The 20,842-nt window shown below is 40.5% G+C and overlaps 1 protein-coding gene across 4 annotated transcripts in view; it reads left to right on the forward strand.

The window, feature by feature from the left end:
• The window catches only part of tafa5a (TAFA chemokine like family member 5a), a 199,192-nt gene that overhangs the window by 62,352 nt on the left and 115,998 nt on the right, over positions 1-20,842 (forward strand). Inside the window, exon 1 of one of the 4 annotated variants that reach the window (XM_084711259.1) lies at positions 4,052-4,681. The exons of the other annotated variants lie outside the window; for them this stretch is intronic. Within the exon in view, the coding sequence (XP_084567385.1) occupies positions 4,591-4,681 (91 nt within the window). The 5' untranslated portion in view covers positions 4,052-4,590. Of the gene's footprint in view, positions 1-4,051; positions 4,682-20,842 lie in introns of those variants that run through there. 4 annotated transcript variants of the gene reach the window in all.

Consider the following 20,842-nt stretch of genomic DNA (forward strand, 5'->3'; position numbering starts at 1 on the left):
CCCACACAGTCACAAGCCCACATACAGTCTTCCCACCCCACATCCTTGTAGAGGTCAGGTCTCTGTTAATTGCTTTCCATGCAGTAGATGGACGGATCACAGCACTATAGAGGAGGAGGCAGGGAGGTGTCAGGGAAGGAAAAAAAAGGCACACACACACACACACACACACACACACACACACACTTGCAAACTTGATATAAACACACACAAACAGAGGCGCAGACATCCACAGCATGCGCACAAACACATACACAGTCTGGCACGCATGCCAGCCAACAGAGACTGTTATCAGCTAATTAGTGCTCGTAGCTGCAGGGGCCAACCTTATTGACACTGCAATGACAGTTCTCTGGTTTTGAGTGGCACCGTCAGTCGTCAGACCATGTCATTCTGATTCAATTATAAACACACAGACAGACGCTGGGATAAAAACTCACAAAGTGCCCCGAGGAGGAAATGCTGCTTTCGAAATGCTACAATCACTTGAGTGGCCATATGGGTTATTGTGTGCAAACTGACCAGTCTCTTCCAAATGACTCACTGGCTGAATAAATTTTGCAATTTTTGTCTCTCGCTGCGCCCACATTGTGTGTAAAGGGCACATAGATGCACAGAAAACAAACTGTAAGACATCGTACGGGAATTTAGTGAAATCAAGTAATCTTTTCTCTATTATTTATGCACTGTAATAGATTTTTGAGTTTTGCCAACCTTTAATCTTTAGTTGAGATCTTCTTGAGATAAATTTGAGTTTTAGAAACTCAAAAAAAATGTATTTCAAAAATTCAAAAATTTCAAAATTTCAGAAATAATCAACTTAAATGTTTAGGCAGCTTGCACATTAATTTTTTTAATTAAAACTTTTTTTTTTTTTACAGTGTAGTATCAAATTCATACCCTCGTACACTTAATTGATTCAACTTAATACTTTAAGTTTATTGAACTTTTCAAACATTTTCTCAAGTTACTTTAACTCAATTAGCAAAACTGAGAAGGCGACTTTTATCTAATTGCTCAAACCATGTGCAGTTAATGCACATTTTTAAGAAGATAAGGGAACTTACATTGTTAAGTAGACCTAGCTTGAAAAGATTTACAGTGTAGAAACAATAACTGTGTTTGTGGTCACCAGGGGCGACCAGGGGCCAGGGTGGGGGTTGGAGGAGTGGATTACACAAGCTATTGACTCACAAGCTATTGTTTTGCTACTCAATATTGGTCCACCTCCAGTCCAATTGGTTCCACTCACAGGATCCAGATATCTGTTTTTTTTTTTTAAAAAAAAACATCAAACTGAGAACAGAAGCAGAAGAGGCCTTTTGAGGATTTGCAATGGCATCAATTCTTTATGTGTGTAATATGATGAAATTTTAGGCTACATGTGTAATCGGTCTCGGGGGGTGTTGAATATTCTTGGAAAACGAGCCTTAAGGCTAGGCTACCCAAAGCCTATTGCTTGTTTCAATAACCAGGAGGCTCGTCTAATATGGAGCTGCAGAATTTCCTCGGCACATTCTTTACATTATTTCCCACAACATCAAGGGATGAGGTGCAGGAGATCCACCTAAAATCAGCACTTTAAAAAAGATAACACTTAATGGTAAGGCTACATGGATTGTAATCAATTCATACATGACTTAATGCATAAAAGTATGCATTCATTCATGTAGTACCTTGTGAACTATCAGGAATATACAAGAATGAATAGCATCTCATGCATGAGCAAGAAAATGTTATTTAATCGCAACAACTGTTCTGAGTTATTAATGATGTCATATCTTCTTCATAGGTAAGTTAAAGGGACAGGACAAAAAAACAGTCTAATTACAACAGTGCACATGTATTCTGTTTAATTCCAAGTGTTGTCATCATTGTTTATTGCCCTTCAAATAAAGTGGTGACCCATCTGTCATAAATAATGCCAGCCTGTTCTCATTCCCAAATACAGACGTCACATATGGGCATTTTGTCACACCTCTGTGCCACTCATAAAGATACACCTGTTAGCAGTCACATGAGACAAACCGGGCTTTGACGTAATATAAAAGCTGAGAAAGTCCATATCTGGAGGAGGTGGGATGGATGGATGGTTCAACTAACACAGGACCTTCACCTAGGAGACCAGGTTTCATGTCCCATGTGAAACCCAACATGCTAGTAAAAGTTTGACGGCACATAACATTATGTGTGTCATGTGACTTTTGTCCTGTGGCTCACCTCATGAAGGTCGCGTGACGTAAGATACATAAGATAACGTACTTACCTTAACCCTAAACATGATATTTTTCTAAATCTAGGCAAGTCATTTTGTTGCCTAAACCCACTCAACAGTGTTTCCCACATGATGAAAAGGCTTTCTGGCAGCATTTAGAGCAGCATGACAAAGCATGTTTTGGTTGTCAATGAACAATTTTTCTTTTCTGACATTGTGATCTAATTTATATTTTTACTTTTTCCAGATTCATGTTGCCTAAATATACAGAACTACTGACTTCATTTGAAGGGCCACAAACATGATGATGTCATTAAAACGTCACATTTACTTGATCATGATTGCAATACTTAGAATTCAACAAACAGCATGTGCACTGCTGCGACCGGTTGGCTTTTTTTGTCCTGTCCATTTAACTGCAGACTTGAGAAAGACAAAAACAAACAAACAAACAAACAAACAAAAAAAACCAACAGCATTAAGTAATTTATTACACGCATTAAGTCAGGCATGAGATACTGTTGATTACATGATGAAGTAGGGGAAACCGGGGAGTGTTATAACACTGGGTTAGTTGTAACACTGTCACTTTGACCAATCAGAAAAATGCTGCAGCAGTGTCACCAATAATTGAGCTCACAGTAGAACTGGCATATCTCTCTTCCCCATGCTCTTTATTTTATACTTGACTTAATTACTTTAACGTTTATGTGCTCGATTTCATACTTATTGCTGTTATGTTGGAAGCATTTCAGGACTCACTGGTTAAAAACTACGTTATGAGTTGTTCCCTGCCTTGTAAAATGTAATTAAATGAAGCTGTGAGCGACACTGTGGATTTTATGTCCCAAAAATTGATTTATAGGAATGAAAATTAAGTTTCTTTATCAGGATTATTTTTTGCCTAGAGTTCATTGTATTGTAGATACAGTTTTTTGACTTGCAGACATCCAAGAGAGTTTTATTTGAAGACAAATATGGGTACTGTATATTAAAGTTTGAGATATCCAGCACAAACAACCACTGAGTTACAGATGGTCAAACAAAAAAGTGTTATTACCATCCCATGTCTCCCCTACTGCATGAATGAATTCATGGTTTTTAATGCATGAAGTCATGTATGAATCTATTCTAGTACTGCCAAAAATATAAAAATATATCAGGAATGGAACTTGCCATATCTTTGGCTACAGAAATACATCTTTGTGACATAATTTTAATTAAATGGGGGTTAAAATTAAACATGAATCACCACTCTCTACCACATTTGAATTGTTTTAGCTTTGAAGTGTTTGGCATGATGATGATGATCACCTGCAGCAGCCCACGGTCGGTTCGCTCACTTATTTATCAGGGGAAACATCCTTTTATAGCAGCACTATCTGGTGCTTTGTAGCTGGAGGAGATTATTTGGGGGAGTTGTGACGTAACCTGAAGCTAAGCAGAGAGGAAAAAACGGTGGATCCCGCATGAGGAGGAACACACACAGAGACAAGGACAGATTCTCGCCTGCAACTGTTTGTGATCCTTATGGAAACAACCTGCGCAGTCAGGTCTTTGAAAAGTCAGGAGAAATCCATCCACAGTGCGTCTGGCTTGGAACAAAAAATGCTCTCTGGAGCTGTGACGCACAGATGTAGAAGAACATGGATTATCCAGGTGGAGATGCATAGTTTAAGAAACTGGCGTGCGTAAATGGCAAGAGTTGCATTGGACTGAATCAAGAGGGGAAGAGAGAGGGGGGGGGCGCGACAGGGAGAAAGAGGGAGGGAAAGTGACGGAGCGACGGAGCGATATAGTGAAGAGCTGGGAAAGGAGAGGGAGAGAAAGGGGAGGGAAAACGAGAGAGAAAGAGAGAGGAGGGGGTCTGCGAGGCGACTTGCTTGGCAGTATTCGCCTCTGCCTCTCCAGCAGTGGGAGAGATGTGCGTAACATGCAGCGGAGAGCGGTGATCATCATCTGCGCTACCGCCGTGCGCACTCGAAGACGGAGACACACCGAGGGGACGCCAGCACCGCCGCCGCCGCCGACACACTCCTGAAGGAAAGGAAAGGAAGGGGGAGAAGAAGGAGAAGAAGTGGCGCGAGGAAGGATGTCAACCCTCCAGACGGTGATCGGGGGTTAATACCGACTGTTTGGAGCCACTCTGACGCACACAAGAGCGCATATTTTTCTTCATTTCGCGGGATCCCAGCCCTCTCCATCACACCTAAACCGGACTATCAAGTGAGGATTTTTGCACCAAAGGGGGATGAATGCTTGAATTCCAGCAGAATATGAGTCAGTGCGTGTCTGTGAGCTGAGGTGGAGTGTGTGTCTCCCGCCGCACGGCTGCTGCTGCTGTCTCGGTCCGCCACAAACCTTCCTACGCCAGGATGCAGCTGCTCAGAGTTGCGTGGGCACTGACCGGAGCGGCGATCTGCTGCTTTCTCATTCTCCTCATTCACTCCCGCCTGCTCAAAGAAGGTAAACCACACACAACTTCGCCTGATTACATGTCACTTTTGCACTGTTTGCAGGCGCTGTCGTCTCCCATGCCTCCATATAGTTCATATGAAGTTTTCCGCGACAGAAAACCCAATGCGGGCTGTGACCGTCGCAATCAAATGTCGACTTTTTTTTCCCTTTTAGTCGCTGTGAAATCAAAAATCCAATCAAAGCTACACTAAAGCAGCAGATTAGTTTGCATGGAGCACAGATGGCATTGCTGAGCTGTGATATTCCTCATCCTCATCCTCATCCGCAATTTTCCTTATCAACAAGTCATTCGCCATGCACAAGGTGATCGATTGATCAATTTTTCGTGCAATCGAAGTCTTAAGTAAAAAAAAAAGAAAGCAGCACTATTCAAACCTGTTTGTGCAGAATGCTGATTTGTTGTAAACGTTTTCAATAGATGGCACTAGAGTCTAGCTTTAGGGTAACATTGAGGTCAAGCGCCTCTAATGTCGTTCCATTTACCTTCTGTTGTGTTTTCACGCCATGCAGATACATTTCAATCCCGATCATCATTCACACATACACACATCACAGCAGCGAGGCTGAGGGCTTCAACACACAAGTGTCCACAAAGTGTCTGTCATCGTTGCCATGCTGTATGGATGGCACAGCCTGCAGGGCATGGCTGCATTGTTGCAAATGGTGCAGCTTTTGGGGGAATTAAATGATGATATTCTGATGAATTTAGTGCTGCAGCTAACAAGTATTTTCATTATCGATTATTGTCCAGATTATTTTCAGGATTAGTCTATAAAATGTCAGTTTTTCTTTTTTTTTTTTTTTAAAGAAAAATGCTCATCATAATTTCCCAGAGCCCAAAGTGACGTCCTGAAATTGCTTCTTTTATCCAAAAACCCAGAGACTCTTTATTTACTGCCATAAACAGCAAAGAAAAGCAACAAATTCTTACATTTAAGAAGGTGGAACTAGCAAATGTGAGTGGAACCATTAATCGATTATCAAAATAGTTGGCAACCAATTTTCTTTCGATCGACTAATTAATAAATCATTGCAGCTCCACTTCAGATTGCTTCTTTTGTCCAACCAACAGTCCAAAACTCAAAGACTCTTTGTTTATTGTCATAAATTATGAAGAAAATCTACAAACCCTTACACTTGAGAATCTGGAACCAACAAATATTTAACACTGTTACTTGAAAAATGACAGAAACGAGGAATGGATTGTCAAAATAGTTGCTGGTTAATGTTATAGTTGACAACTAATTGATTAATGATTGCAAACTGCTTCTTTTGTCTGACCAACAGTCCAAAACCCTAAGACTCTTCATTTACCATCATAAATGAAGAGGCAAAGCAACAAATTCTCATATTTAAGAGGCTGGAACCAGCAATGTTTGAAATGTTTGCTAGAAAATCAATTGAAGCATTGAATCAAATATTGAAATAGTTGGGAACTAATTGTCTTTTGATCGATTAATAGATTAGTCTACTTCAAATTGCTTCTTTTGTTCAACCAACTGTCCAAAACCCAAATACTTTTCATTTAATATCATAAATAATAAAGAAAAGCACCAAGTACTTACAGTTTTAGAAGCTAGAATCAGAAAATAGTTGAGATTTCTGCTTGAAAAATGACAGAAGCAGGGAATCAATTGTCAAAATAGTGGTGACTGATTTTCTTTTGATCCGCTAGTCGATTAATTGACTAACCGTTGCAGCTCCAATGTGATTGAATGACTCTGGCAACCAGAAACCTGTTCCAACAGAACTTCACTGGTTTTTCAGAGTGGCAGATTATCCCTTGTAACAAATCATTAATTCCACCTACATTGTAGCATAATACATACAAATCATACCTGTCTATGGGGAGATCTGTCTTCATGCAGAGGTTGAGTACACTTACTGCTCAAACTCCTCATGAAAGTCAAATGGTGTAAACCAGGGAATTACTGTACTGCACAAACCTGGCACAAAAAAAACAGCACTTAATATTCCCTTTATACATGTATACCCCGGGGCGGGCAGAGTCTGTTTGGCACTTAGGAACTGTCATGGGTTTCCTTTTGTGCCGGTTTTTCAAGAAGCATGGCTTGGAATGGCCTGCCATCCCCTCCCCGCCTCCGGCCCTGGGCAAATATTCAGGTCAAGCAGTGGCAAACACTCTCCTCACCGTGGTGAGTCCATGACTACTGCGGGGTAGGAGAATGTTCAGCCATACTGAAGAGGGGTAAGAGAGAGGAAAAAAAAAAAAACTTGTCTGTGAGCCAAAATGGGAGACAAGGGGAGTTCAGGATTTTGTACTGGCACATGTCCCGAAGCCTTCCTTTGGAGTTTTAATTCACTGTGGCATGCTAGCCCTTTCCACAGAGGTCAAAAAGAGGATTGTGTGGCCACCTCGCAATATGAAAAAAGTGCTGCTCATGGCTGTGTTAACGCGAGGGACTCTCATTAGATTCAGGCCATCAGCATTGTCGGAGCTTGTTGACTGGCAAGGCAATATTTTTGACCTTCACCGCCGAGTTGTTTGTCTGTATCATGTTGTGCTTTTTACACCGAGGTGTTTTTTCCCCTAAGCCTGCATTTTCTTTGCTTTCAAACTTGACACCAAATAGCTTTTAACTTTGCGGGGGGAGGAGAGCTGCTGGTCGCTCGGTGGCGAGAAGATGCAATATAAGTTCATTATGGTTTATAAGGTCCCCCGTTGAAATCTACTACTAGAGGGAGATGGAGGCAGGGAGGCGCACAAAGGAGGGTTGAGAATATGCTCGCAAGAATACAAGAATGGCCAAGGTCAAAGCCAGCTGTAAGGGCTAATAATACGAACTGATAAAATGAATTCAAAGGACTGCATTAGTGACAGTCTTTTGGGGATGAGGATAATGAAAGGCATGCACAAGGGGCCTTAAAAAGAACAGACCCCTTTTAATCTTGTCTCACATATTCCTTCATAAGAACATCAAGGTTGTGCAACACAACCCTCTCCAATGTGAATTACATACACAGAACAAAGGGAAGAGGGAGAACAAGAAAAATGTATTTTTAGTCCCCGCTCTCTGATGCCACAGATTGATCGTCTCTACCTCTGTTTACACTCATGTTGGTGTGTGTGTGTGCGCGTCATTGCTGGTGGTGCAGATGTGTATGCAGGTGGTATGTTATCTGTCGACAGCACATATCCTGAGTTATTATCATGCCAGCAGAGGTGGGAGTGCTAGCTAGCTTGAGATCTCGGATTGGGGATGTTGGCAGTGGGAATGCCCATGAAGAAACAAAAATGTCACCCCTCTGCCAAACACGCAGATGAGTGTATTTTTGGGAGTTGTACACCTCATTGTGTCAGCCCTTTTTGCATAATGTGACATGGGATCTCGTTCAGTGAGAAATAGGGATGCGGGCAGTGCGGATCAGGAAAGGAAACATATTAAAACATTATGCATAGGGAATGGGGATGAATTTTGCGCCATAAATTTCTCACACTGTCCACTTCAATAATTCAGGCAATGGAGCAAATCCCATTTTGCTCTTCATTGGCCGAGATATTTGTCACATGGCAATAGAGACTCTTGACAGGTTCATGGAAGAGTTCTCGGTGAGGGAATCCAGGGCAATCTGCTTTAGCACAGGATAGGGTAAAATAATGGAGAGTTTAATTCCAAAAATGACAGAGCCATATGTTATTCACTGTTATAAAATATTTTTTAGCATGAAATCGAGGCACCCTGTGGGTTACAATTAAAGTTATGAGGAGCAGCTTCTTTAAAACCTCAATGGATTATAGTTCTCGCTTAATACAGCAGTAAAATTGTGGCATCAGGCAGAGTTTCTCTCAGCAAAGTTGTTAGGCTTGGTGGCAAGTATCTTTTGATGGGGGGCTGACAGACTGATGGTGGCATTAAGGTGGGGCCCCACAGTTTCTGGTTTCTGTGATAACAAATCACATGAAATCTGTGTTATGGCTTTTTTTTTTTTTTTTTTTTTAACTCTCACACAATTTCTAAGGCCCAACATAAGGTCAGTGCTAAAAGCTGACTGTTGATTTGAAAAATACTTTGACATAAAGTAATGAGTTGTTATAAATAGGTAATTTATTCTACACACATTTTAAAAAATCAACAACTATAGGAGCGTTTTACAAAGAATCTCTCTTGTTTTCAGCAACAAAATAAATTAAATTACATTATTGACATGAAAAAATGATCTCTTACTGTAAACTGACAAACTCCAGTGTGTTATATGTATTTTCCAACCATTATATCTATGTTTACAAGCGCACTACCCCACTGTAACATCTTAGAAATTCATCCCCTTAAAATAAAATTCCCAGATGCTTAGGCTCAGTGGGGGGTTAACTTAGGCCCGATGAACCACCAGGCTTGCAATACACTGGGGGAAACCCTGTCAGGGAAGATTCAGTGATTTATTCTTAAATTGACAAATTGACAAAATAAAAGATCGTTTTCCTCTCAGTTAATAAATATTATATGTAAGAGATAAATGTAATAATCTTGACTGATTGATCTGTATCTGCCTCTTGCTGTACATAGCACCATGGCTATAGCACCAAGGCTGAAATAGTCTTTATCTAAAATAGAATGATTTGGACTATTACAAATGAACATTTTGTGTAACAAAATCACTTTTAATGCTGTAAAGGTCTTTTGGAAAAAAAAAAAACAACCTTTTCAGTATTGGAGAAAAAAGGTTTGACAAGAGAAAAAATACAATTTAATTTGAAGCAGATTTCAAATAAGCCAGCCCTTTTAGACATGTGGTGTTATGAAAAGACTCTCTGGTAAATCCATCTACTAAACTCCTTTTTAACTGTACCCATTTCGCTAGTAGCTGTTTCATACTTCAAAGGGAGGCATATTGCCTAAACTGTCTCTGTGGCAATGACAAGTTGAACTGGAGTACTGCTGCATATGTTCTTTTTATTCATTCATAAAGCCTTGTGTTTGCACACCCAAGTGGCCTCTCAACATCCTCTGCCTCCCTCAAACAGGCCACCAGTCTGCCTGATGACTGCAGTTATTGATCCTCAGGTAAAACCACAGGGTGAGCCATAATGGGCTAAAGTGACAGATATATGTGTATTCATACACTGCAGCTGACATCAGCTGACCCAAATCAGTTTTCATTTACCACAGACTGAAGCCCAGTCCAGGGGATCCTCTTTGGAAAAAAGAAAAAAAAAGATATGGATTAGAAGGGCGTTCTGTGGCGTGGCAGCTCTGCTCTGGAGCAGCCTCAGGCAGATTTGGGTCAAGCAGTGGCAAACGCTTGGTGTCATGCACGTACGTGGCCCGTGGAGGACAGGAAGCCCTGTCACGTCTTTAGACAAGTTTAGAAAGGCAGGAACCTCATGTTTGCACTTCCAAGTAGCTTCTGTCTTTCAGTGTTTCTAGTTTAGCCCGAGCTGTTCTCCCTAAAAGACTGATGGGCAAATTAATCCAACGTTTTATGGAAAGATACCGGTTGAAGATTCTCAGTCATCCAGGTCATGGTATTCCCTGGGAGCTGTATGTAGACAAATGGACTTGAGGTTCTTGAAGACATTTCACCTCACATCCGAAATACCTGGAAATGTCTGTCAGTTAGAACTGAGGAAGCCTTTTGGATGAGATGTGAAACGTCTTCAGGAATGTCAAACAAGTCCGGATGCCTATTTACAGCTCCTAGAGAATTTCTTGGAAAGAAAATTCTGTAGTCTGCAGGTGGGGTAGTTTCCGCTTGTCTACACTATATGATTTGTGATGCAACTTACTCAGGGACACATTGTACTTTTTCAGGCACACAAAAGGTTGTCAGGCGGACTTTTCTTGAAAAGGTCCTTGTGGAGGAATGCCGTAGTAGGTCACCTTTACAAAGCTTGGGTCACTGCAAGCAAAAGGCCGGTTCACTCTTCGATGTCTCGAATGCAGCACACCTTCAACTGCATAGCCTGCCAATGACTAGTAGATTCGTCAGGCCTTTTTCGCAAGAATGGGACTAGTTGTACAACTCAAATGATGGTTGGCTTTGTGCAGCAGAGTTGTCAAACAGTGGACGGTTATGTAACACACTGAAGCACTGCTACACAACTGTTGTTTGTATTGACAGCTGTCAGTGTTTTCCTCTTTATGCTACACTATTTTGTTTTCCTCTCTTTTCTTATTGCAGAGATTTCAGTCCAACCATTCAATTTCACTGGGCCATCTGCGAAGGCTGTGTTTCATTTTTCCATCAGAATATTTATTGCACTTGTGCTAAAGAACATAGTGGATATACTTTAGGCACAGCCGGTAAAAGGCGTAGTTGTTTGCCAAGCATCACCTGCATGCAAAAGATGTGGATTGTTTAATTACAGTCATGGCCAGAGTGAGCTGCAGTATGAGCTATGACTTGAATATGACTTCAATTTGAGATATACCAGCAGAGGTGTAGTCATTAAGTATTTCTTCCCTTTTAAACATCTATTATTAATCTGTAGAAAGGAGGGATTTTAGGGAATTTAGCCCTGAAGCAAAGCTTTAGGCTCAAGTGAAATAAAGATAATGTGCATCTATTTAATGCCGCAGTAATACTCCTTTAGCATACAGAAGCGATGTCACAATCACCATGTTTTACTTGGCAAATCCTCAGAGATGTCAAATGGCTCACAGCAATGCTGCACATAGGTAAGCAGAGCATTGCTCCGCATATAATCTGCTGTAAACCGATTTAAATTGAGCACAATTTATGTTTAATGGTCAGTATCAGCTTCAATCCATACGGGTAATGCGCAATAATCAATTGCTTAATTGATTCATTACTTAAAGGGTTTGTTAATTAATTCACTCCAATGAATCAATCACAGTTGCAGCACAGACCTGTGGTGGTTTATCAAGGTAATCTAAGCCTACTCCAAACGACCCCCTTGTGTCTTGTGTCCAGGGGCACTTTCCATCAGAGTGTGTGTGCGCGAGATCTCCAATATTTACTCATGGCACTGTTTTTCACAGTTCCTATTGATTGGGGGACAGTAAAAAGTGTGCACTATTGCACCCAGTTTTCCTAAAGTCCTATTGATTGCGTTTTGGCAGCGCTGTGGGACAATAAAAAAAGGCAGTGGTTGGACTTAGACTCTAATGAAAAGCTGGCTGTGAGGATCCTCTCTGGGTTCCAGTTTTTACTGAAGAGACTCATTGGCTTCTGGAAATAGTGATGTCAGAAAGACATCAACCTAACACACTTCATTCCTGCCCTTCCACCCATGAAGTGCCGTCTAGAACTCCCCGAGGCCCTACCAATCCGGGCTTGAAGACATGGAATTGAGCTACTCTGTAAAGCCTTGAATCAGCAAGGACATGGCGATGGTACGTCTTACATCCTCGGTTGCATTAGCGTAATACAGATGCTGGTGATAAAATGTGTAACACATGCAGTAAATTGTGGCCCAGATCAGCAAGCCTGCACAGATTGCTAGATTTAGCTCTTCCTGCATGTAAGATGTGGAAAAATGCATAAAGGATTGAGTGGTTTTAATAACTGAAGCTGTATCTTTAATTAAAACCTCATGCAATAGCCAAGGAATGTGTTCTGGTCAGTGCGATAGAGCCCAGCTCTATAAATTAGTCATGGGTGTGTGTGCACACACACATAACCATGAGATTGAATGAAGGAGGAGGAGTGTTTGGCAGACGACACACACACACACACACACACACACACACACGTGTAATGTGTGTGTGTTTGTGTGTGTCATTGGATTTTTGGGGTCAGTGCCAACACCGTCACCGGGAGTAGGACAAGGAGGAGGACCAGTAGTTTGAGAGGTTGTCATTTCCTTTTTTCAAGTAAAACCAACTTCAATTTTTTTCTTCATTTATTCTCAGAACACCGCAGAACTTACAAACGTGAGTTCTTCTAACTTGAAGTCTTTTTACTTGAAATGAGCAGTTGAATGAATGTTTGCTACACAGTTCATTCAACTCATTCAACTGATCAAGATATTAGACTCTCTAGCAAACGCTGCTGTACAAGTACTGCTGAATTAATATCAAGTTTACTTGACTAGAAAAGTTAAGTTACATAAAATATGTTTTAAATCAGTAAAAATTACCTTAGCTTGTCTTTTCAAATTCAGTCAAATTAAAATTTTGAAGCAGCTTGGATGCAAACTTTTTTTTTAAGTTGGTTGTTTGTTTTTTTTTACAGTGTATAGAAGTATAGAATTTGTTCACTTAATTGATTAAACTTAACACCTAAGTTTATTGCTCTTGAACATTTTCCCAGCAAAACGTAAAAAACGTAAAAATTTGATTAATAATTGGTTAATTGGTTTTGAATCATTAAAAAATTATTTCACCTTGTCTATTCAAATTCAGTCAACTTTTTTGATGGTGGTGTGATTGTGGTTTTAATAACTGAGGCTGTATCGTTTATTAAAACATTTGCCAGCGAATGTGTTCTGGTCAGACTGGTAGAGCTCGACTCTATAAATTAGTCATGGGACACGTACATAACCACTAGATTGAATGAAGGAGGAGGAGTGTTTGGCAGACACACACACACTGAGGAGTAAGACAAGAAGGAGGGCCAGTTGTTTGAGTGGTTAGAGACTAGCGAGGCCATTTGTCTATCGGCTTGTCAGCTGGTGGGAGAAAGATCCTCTCAGATCAGCGTTTTCCTCCGAGGAAGGGCGGACTCCTCTGGGCCCATTCTTGCAACACCGGCAACATGTCCATCATGACCATGTCTCAGAGAGAAGATGGTCCCTCCCCTCAGATGATCTAACCCAAGCTTGCGGCGTCTTCATCAAGATATACAAGCCCAAAGACTGCTGATTTAAGGGATCTGAGCCAGACCCTCCATCCGTTTTATTCATAAACCGACCCTTCAGACTATTGATTCCGTGACCACCAGGGTTCTCGAGTTTGATGCATCCACACATTCTTGAGGAAATGATGGGTGAGAAGTGTGCTTACCCTTCTGCGGTTTCAATTTGCGCTTTCCTGCTGTGTCAAAGGTAGAGATGAGGTCATTCCACCATTCGATCAGTCGCCGTGTCTCTGTTCATCTAACTGATCAATAGCTACTTAAGAAGTTTGATCTCCTCCGTGCGTGAGATCACATTCACTTGAATAGATTTTAGAAACAAGGTTTTTCTGCCTTCACAAAAGCTCAGGCCTGGAGGCCATTGTGACACAAATGTGGTGTCGGTGATAACAAGCTTGGTCATGCTTTATGGATCCAGTGCGTTCGAAGCGTTTTTCTATTTCCATCTGACAGAAATGTAGGTGTAATCTCGCATTTGGTTGGCTATAGTGCATTAGCTTTTTGTGTCAAAGGGGCAGAATATTACCGATGCTATGCTGCTGCACCAAAACAAATTGCATGTTACTCTTTAGAAAACTAATGGAGGCTTTATCGATTCGAACAAGGCCAGCCACTTGCTTTGTCTCGGCTGTCAGATTGTGTCTAAAGCAATTTCATAAAGATCATTATTTTCTTTCTCGGGATGTCTTGCAGCTAAACAAGATCCTCCTTCGTTCGTTCCTGCCTTTTGTACTGCTTACGGCAGCAGCTCTTATGGTCCAATTGAAAATGAATTAGAATAGAATGACACATAATGAAAATCACTAAAAAACATTGGCACGTCACATCCCCTTAGCTTGTTGCACCCTTGAATAGATTGCTTGTGGGGTTCCAATTCCTATCCTCGATCCAACGCAGCGAGAGAAAATGGGTTTAGCTCACTGTAAAGGACAAGGCGTAACATTATGGGTCATAACAAGCGGTGCCACTCATTTATCTCCTAATGCCATTATAGCGTGCGGAAGGGAAAGGTGCTGACATGGGTGTTAGTCATGCAACAAAACGAGATAACTCAACACGTTTGCCGCACTTATGGTGATCACCGTTGACATAATTGACGTAGCTGGCAAGCATTTGCGGTGTCAAATTGTAATCCAACAGGTTGCTTGAATAACATTATTCAAATGACTGCATGTTTCATCTTGTTTACTCATTGGAACCCCCTTTGTCTTATGAAGTATTTTGAATGAAGGATTTGTGATCCATGAAATTCAAAAAGCAGAAGTGGAACCTGCTATCACTCCCGAATTGATTGATGTGTCTTGTAGACACACAGACTTTGACAAACTCAAAGTAAATTCTGAAAGTTTTAAGTGAGAAAAAACAAGTTGTCAGTCTTCATTTTGTTCTGTGATTATACACTGAAAAACATAATGCAGGAATTTAGAGGAATCAACTAATCTTCTCTAGTTTATGTAACTGTAAATAAATACGTTTCATTAATGTGAAGTTAAATGAATTTATTTTTGTTTTAGTTGAATTTTGAGTAAACTCTTCTCTCATAATGTTCATCAGTATGACTGAGGAGTCGTTGGGTCGACTTAATATCATAATCTTTAGGTTTTTTGAACGTGTTTTTCAAGTACAACTAAATTAATAGGTAATTTGACTTGAAAAGTTTGTTTGGTTTGAATCTCAACTTGAACCTCAACTTGACGGTTCAAATTCAGCCAACTTAAAAGTCCATACAACAAACTTCAAAGTTCATTCAACTTGATGTTTTAAGTTTCATGTTTTCTCAAAGTCACATGACTAATTACTCAACCCAGGTTCAGTGAATTCCCGCTTTAAAGTCAGCAGGGGTAGCTTCATTTTTAAGCTGGAGTTAAAATGATTCACCGTGTGTCTCAAAATGCATTGTTTGTGCGTCTCTTACAGATGAATGATAGCTCAGATATGAAGCTACAATGTCCTGCCTTATAGAACTAGGCTTCGCCCTGTCTCTGCAAACGTTAATAGCCCTTTTTTACAGTTACACCATTGCTACATATAGTTTTATGCTTATGTTTACAGCTCTGTCGATACAACAGCAGGTAGGGGAGGAAAAAAAAAAAAAAACAGCCGGCGATTCTGCTTCATCATAATCATTACGGTCCATTCCACATGGGGGAGAGGAACTTCATTATTGTACCTGCAGGGACTGTTAAAACCAAACTCATGAATACAGAAAGCTTCCTCCTGTGCTGTGTTGTTTCTTTACAGTGCTGCTGCTGGGGAATTTTTAAAGCCACATTCTCGACTTAAGAGTAATACATATAGAATACACACTGTGTACACAATGATTTACAAGTACGGCTGGAGTCGCTGCTATGGGTGCTAAATCGGCCGGGGTTTGCTTGCTGTCTGTCTGAGCTCTGATAGGAGTGTGTATAAGGGGCAGGTGAGTCACTGCGTGTTATAACGTGGTGTTTCATCACCATTTTCCTATTTGGTATGCATTGATGTGCATTGACGAGATCCGGCACGTCTTTTCCTTTTCATAACATTGACTTAGCCTCGTCTCCTCACACAGAGTGAGCCCAATATTCCATATTTCCAGGTTATTATCGCCAAGAAATTCTCAGTAAGGGCATGAATCAGACGTACCCTAGATAGCATTTCACCACACAGTGTGAAACACAAAAAAGGTACAAAAAAATCATATTTTAGTAATGATATGTATTCAGCAAATGAAATATGCCAGGCTTGCACATTTGCCTTGCTGAACAGACAATAAATTATACCTTGTGCACTGCCACCTAAGCCCAAGGATAATACCACATCCAATGAGTTGAAAGGAAATGGGGCTTGTGGGATGCAGGAAACAGAATGCCCTTGTTTAAATCAAATGGCGATGAGAGGAAACATTGACATGTAGGTCCTGTTGGCGCGATTTACCTCCCGCGTGTGTTTTCCAATGTGCCTCGGAGCACATCTGTACGGTGGGGTCGGCATGTAGACGCACAGCCCCACTCCTTCCGCAGAGAAACATCATGGCTGCAAACATCTGGGCATGTCAACTTAACATGCAGAGGTGTAGTGACAAATACAAATGCAGACATATGCACACACATGCACACACACACACACACACACACTCCTGCAAATATACACCGGAGCTTGACAGACTGTATGCACTATCTCATGTTTGCGTTAGCACATTGCAAAGCAAATTCCTGCAGCTCCAAGTCTAATTTATCAAACAGACTGTGTGAGTGTGTGGCATGGTGTGTGTGTGTGTGTGTGTGTGTGTGTGTGTGTGTGTGTGTGTGTGTGTGTGTGTGTGTGTGTGTGTGTGTGTGTGTGTGTGTGTGAAGTTTCATCATCATACATTCTGAACACACACACACACTTCTTCAAGATAGTGAATAAATGCTGCGAGCAAGTGTAGAAGTGCACACACAGGCACAGAGGCAGCCGTGTATACATATGCATACACAGCCACAAAGGGTCACTGCTTGCCCACACACACACACAGACACACACACACACACACACACACACACACACACACACACAGAGTGCGGCAGCTTCTTATGGGACTCTGGAGAGGATGAAATATTGCTGCAGAGGCCACACATGCACACAGTACACACTGAAGCACACACACAAACAACAAAATCAACACACACACACCGAAGGATCACTGAAGCAATCTTGTCAAAAGAGCCTGAGCGATATATTGGCTGATTGATATTAATATCCTAACATCGGCCTATCACAGCTGTATCTGTCTGTATCGGTATCAGCATATATATTGGTCTGTACAAGTCTGAAAACAGATCATCACTCAGATTTTTTTTACTTACTTACTGTTTCAGTGTCCTGATACCAATTTGGACAATAATGTTTATTGTTAAACTGCCAATGATCCTGCCTCCATTACATATCTTTGTCACAAATGTTAACCACTTTTGAGGGAAACTGCAAAACATGTTTATGAATATATGCTATATTGTGCCTTTTATTCTTAACAAAGCAGAGACCAACCAACATTGGATTTTTGGGGTCAGTGCCAACACCGATATTAGGAGGCAAAAAAACTCAGTCAATCAAAAACTCAATATCGGTACACATCAGCCAGTATTCTTTGTACAGACTATAATAAGCAGGATAGAGAAAATATACATAAACACATTTCGAAACACAATGAAACAGCAAACCTGCATGTGTATTTTTAATAATCTGCACTATGTTTTGTTGAAAACTTTTAATGTAGACGCATATTGGACAACATATACACTTTAAAAATTGTGTTTTAACTTAAAACTTTATGTTAAGAAAAGATAGACTGAGGTAATTTTGTAACGCTTCAAAACAAATATATGTGATAATAATTCAGTTGTACTTGAGAAAATGTGTTCTTCAAACTATAAAAATGAAGGGTCTCAGACAATGCATGCTGAGAAGTCTAATTTGTCATTTAATGAGGTATTTGAACTCTGCGCAGTATCAACTCATCATTTCAAGCCGGAAGAGTTCAAGTTAGAAGAACTCATGTTTTCAAATTCTTAAAGTAAATAATTGAAAATTTATGTTGAATTATCTTGTATACACGTTAAATTAGTGAGCAACAGTTAATGGACTGTTTGGATGATTTTTTTTTACAGTGTATGCAGATACTGATATATACCAATATAGTTGAGATAGGCCAATATTGTTGACCGATCAGTTGAGCTGTAGCATAAAGTGCATCGGCCAGTGTAGCGATATTGAATTGTTTTTACTCCTTAATATCGGCATCGTCACTGGGCCAAAAAATCCAGTATCGGTCAGGCCCTACTTGTCAAAGATGGAGTGTTTGTGGACAGAAGAAAGCATCTGCTACTTCTTCTTCATGTCAGCAGCCTGATAGCCTGACACGTAACATGCATACACACTCCCACTCAAGCACACACACACACACACACACACCACATCCACAAAATGTTAGCATCGTCTGTCACTTGGTTGCCACACACTGACAGATACAGTACATTCCAGTTATCACTGGAACATTTGACGTAATCTCTGGCCCACACACACACACTCACATACACACAATAATACAGAGCCCATCTGACATGCAGGTAGACAAAAAGGCAGAACTGACATCACGGTGAAGTAAAACCAGTGACATCTCACCTCTAATAGTGTCTGATAGGTAAACAGAGCATAGCCACCCACCTGCCTTTTGGCCCAGGTGGAACCACTTGAGCAAATTGCCTCCTTAATTGATGGACTTGAACTGGTTGCTGTGTGCTAGCTTGTGTGTGTGTTTGTGTGTGTGTGTGTGTGTGTGTGTGACTGCTAGGGTTTCTGCCGGTGCCTGTGGCTAAGGGAGCAGTAATAGTGGAAAGAGAAATCTGTCAGCCGGTAATGAAATAATTGGCACAAACGGTTACACATGCGGGCTCCCGTGCGCTAACACACACACACACGCGTGCAGTTGCACTTTTTAAATACACACACGTGCACTCCTACACACATACACATGCAGCTCCAACCATGAGTACAGATAACAGCCTAGTGAAGGAGCCTGATGCACCATTTCCTCTGGTTGTAGCTACAAATGAAGTAACTCTGTGGCTGAATATGGACAGACTGTGACAGCAAATGAGGCGGAAAGGCACAGACGGATAAAATGTCGAGATGGAGGAAGACGAGGGGAAGAAGAAAAAGGACTACATATATATAGTGGGTGAAGAGGAGTAAAACGTGCATGAAAGGAGGAGTAAAATAGAATGATGACGGAGGGAGAAGAGGGAATGAGACAGACAGAGAGAGAGTCACAGGTTGTTGCCGATGGGTTGCTTCCTGAAATAAATTCTTTTTGGGGGAGGGTTGCCATGGCAACTCAGGTAACGGCAGGCAGGGATTGGTTGTGCTAGTAACCTGCACCATCGCTGAGAGAGAGAGAGAGGGGGGGTATCATCTAAAATTGTGTGTTTAGTTTCTATCCATGCATGATTTGGTTTAGGATTATCCAACACTGTACTCAGGTTATTAGTCAAATATCTGTCATTTCCTCTCTGCGAAAGAAGCTAATATACCAGTTTTGCTGAGAGTTAATCTGTACTTAAGATGCTTATCGCCGTCATTATTTTGAAAACGACACAGCAGAGGTCGTAAGTGTTGCCTGTTTGTGATGTTAATGTGCTCACTGTCAAATTTACTGCCAGCCAGGAGTCAAACTCTGGAACCCTGAAATGTCTGAAAAGGAGCTTTGACTGTGGCAAACTTTATGAGGAGCTGTTTGCTAAAAATAGCCAATATTCACTGCGCTTCACTGTTAGACGGTGGAAGTATTCAGATCCTTTAATAACCCTTTATATAAGTATAAGTGGCAATACTTTAATGTGAAAATACTGCCACTTTGATAAAAGTACATAAATATTAATAGCAAGATGAACATAAGGTTTCTTACACTATTATATAGTATTTACTAGATAATTACTGTTAGTGCATTAAAGCTATAATATGTATCCATAATTTATTCAAGAGGTGCGTTTCCTACCAGCCGCTAGTTGATATAATGTCCAGGGCAGCATGGGAAACCACGAAGAATGAAGGGGGTAGTCAGAACATTGAAGACAGCAACTTCCATGATCCCATGCTACTCGTGACATCATCAAACTACATCTTTTGTTTGTTTTTTTATGTCAGAGAGACCCCGAGCAGAAGTAGTCACTTTACTAAAAGCACATATTATTATTAAGATGTAGTTAAAGTAAAACTCATAATTATGTGATTGTCATACTGTCATATATTATAGGATTATTATTGTTCATGAATTAATGTGTATGCATTCCACTGTTGTAGTTAATTAAGACTGAGGTAATTTTAACTACTTTATACTGAATACTGCTGGGTTGTTTAATCTAAACTGTCTGATGCTAATCTAATTGCTAGTTTTAGTTATGAAGTGCACACACCATGTGTAATAGTGTACTCACTTACAGTGTACTGAGGCTATTGTACTGGGTAGTTAGACAGGTTAAAGAGAAAACTATCAGCACCATGGAGAGTGTTCTGATGGTCAAAGTCATCACATGATCAATTGGAGACTTGAATATTGTCCAGCAATCATCACTGCATATCTGCATATGACTTAGAAAATAAGAAATTATTCATTTAAATGATTAGAAAAATAATATTTATAGATTTTATGGTTTATATAGATAAACATCTAATTTTGTTATAGATTGCAACTGACTATTTTATATATAAAAAAAAACTGAAACAAAAAAACACAGAAAAGAAAACCATGACACGCTTCTGGTGGATCGTGGGTGAGAACGAGAGTGATTGTTTTGCATCGTTATTAGGAAAATCCTGCATAGTTTTCCTTTTAACAAGTGTTCTTTAGGTGTA

The sequence above is a fragment of the Lutjanus erythropterus genome, chromosome 22 (assembly GCF_056507025.1).
Source record: "Lutjanus erythropterus isolate fLutEry1 chromosome 22, fLutEry1.hap2, whole genome shotgun sequence".
Classification (NCBI taxonomy): Eukaryota; Metazoa; Chordata; class Actinopteri; order Lutjaniformes; family Lutjanidae; genus Lutjanus; species Lutjanus erythropterus.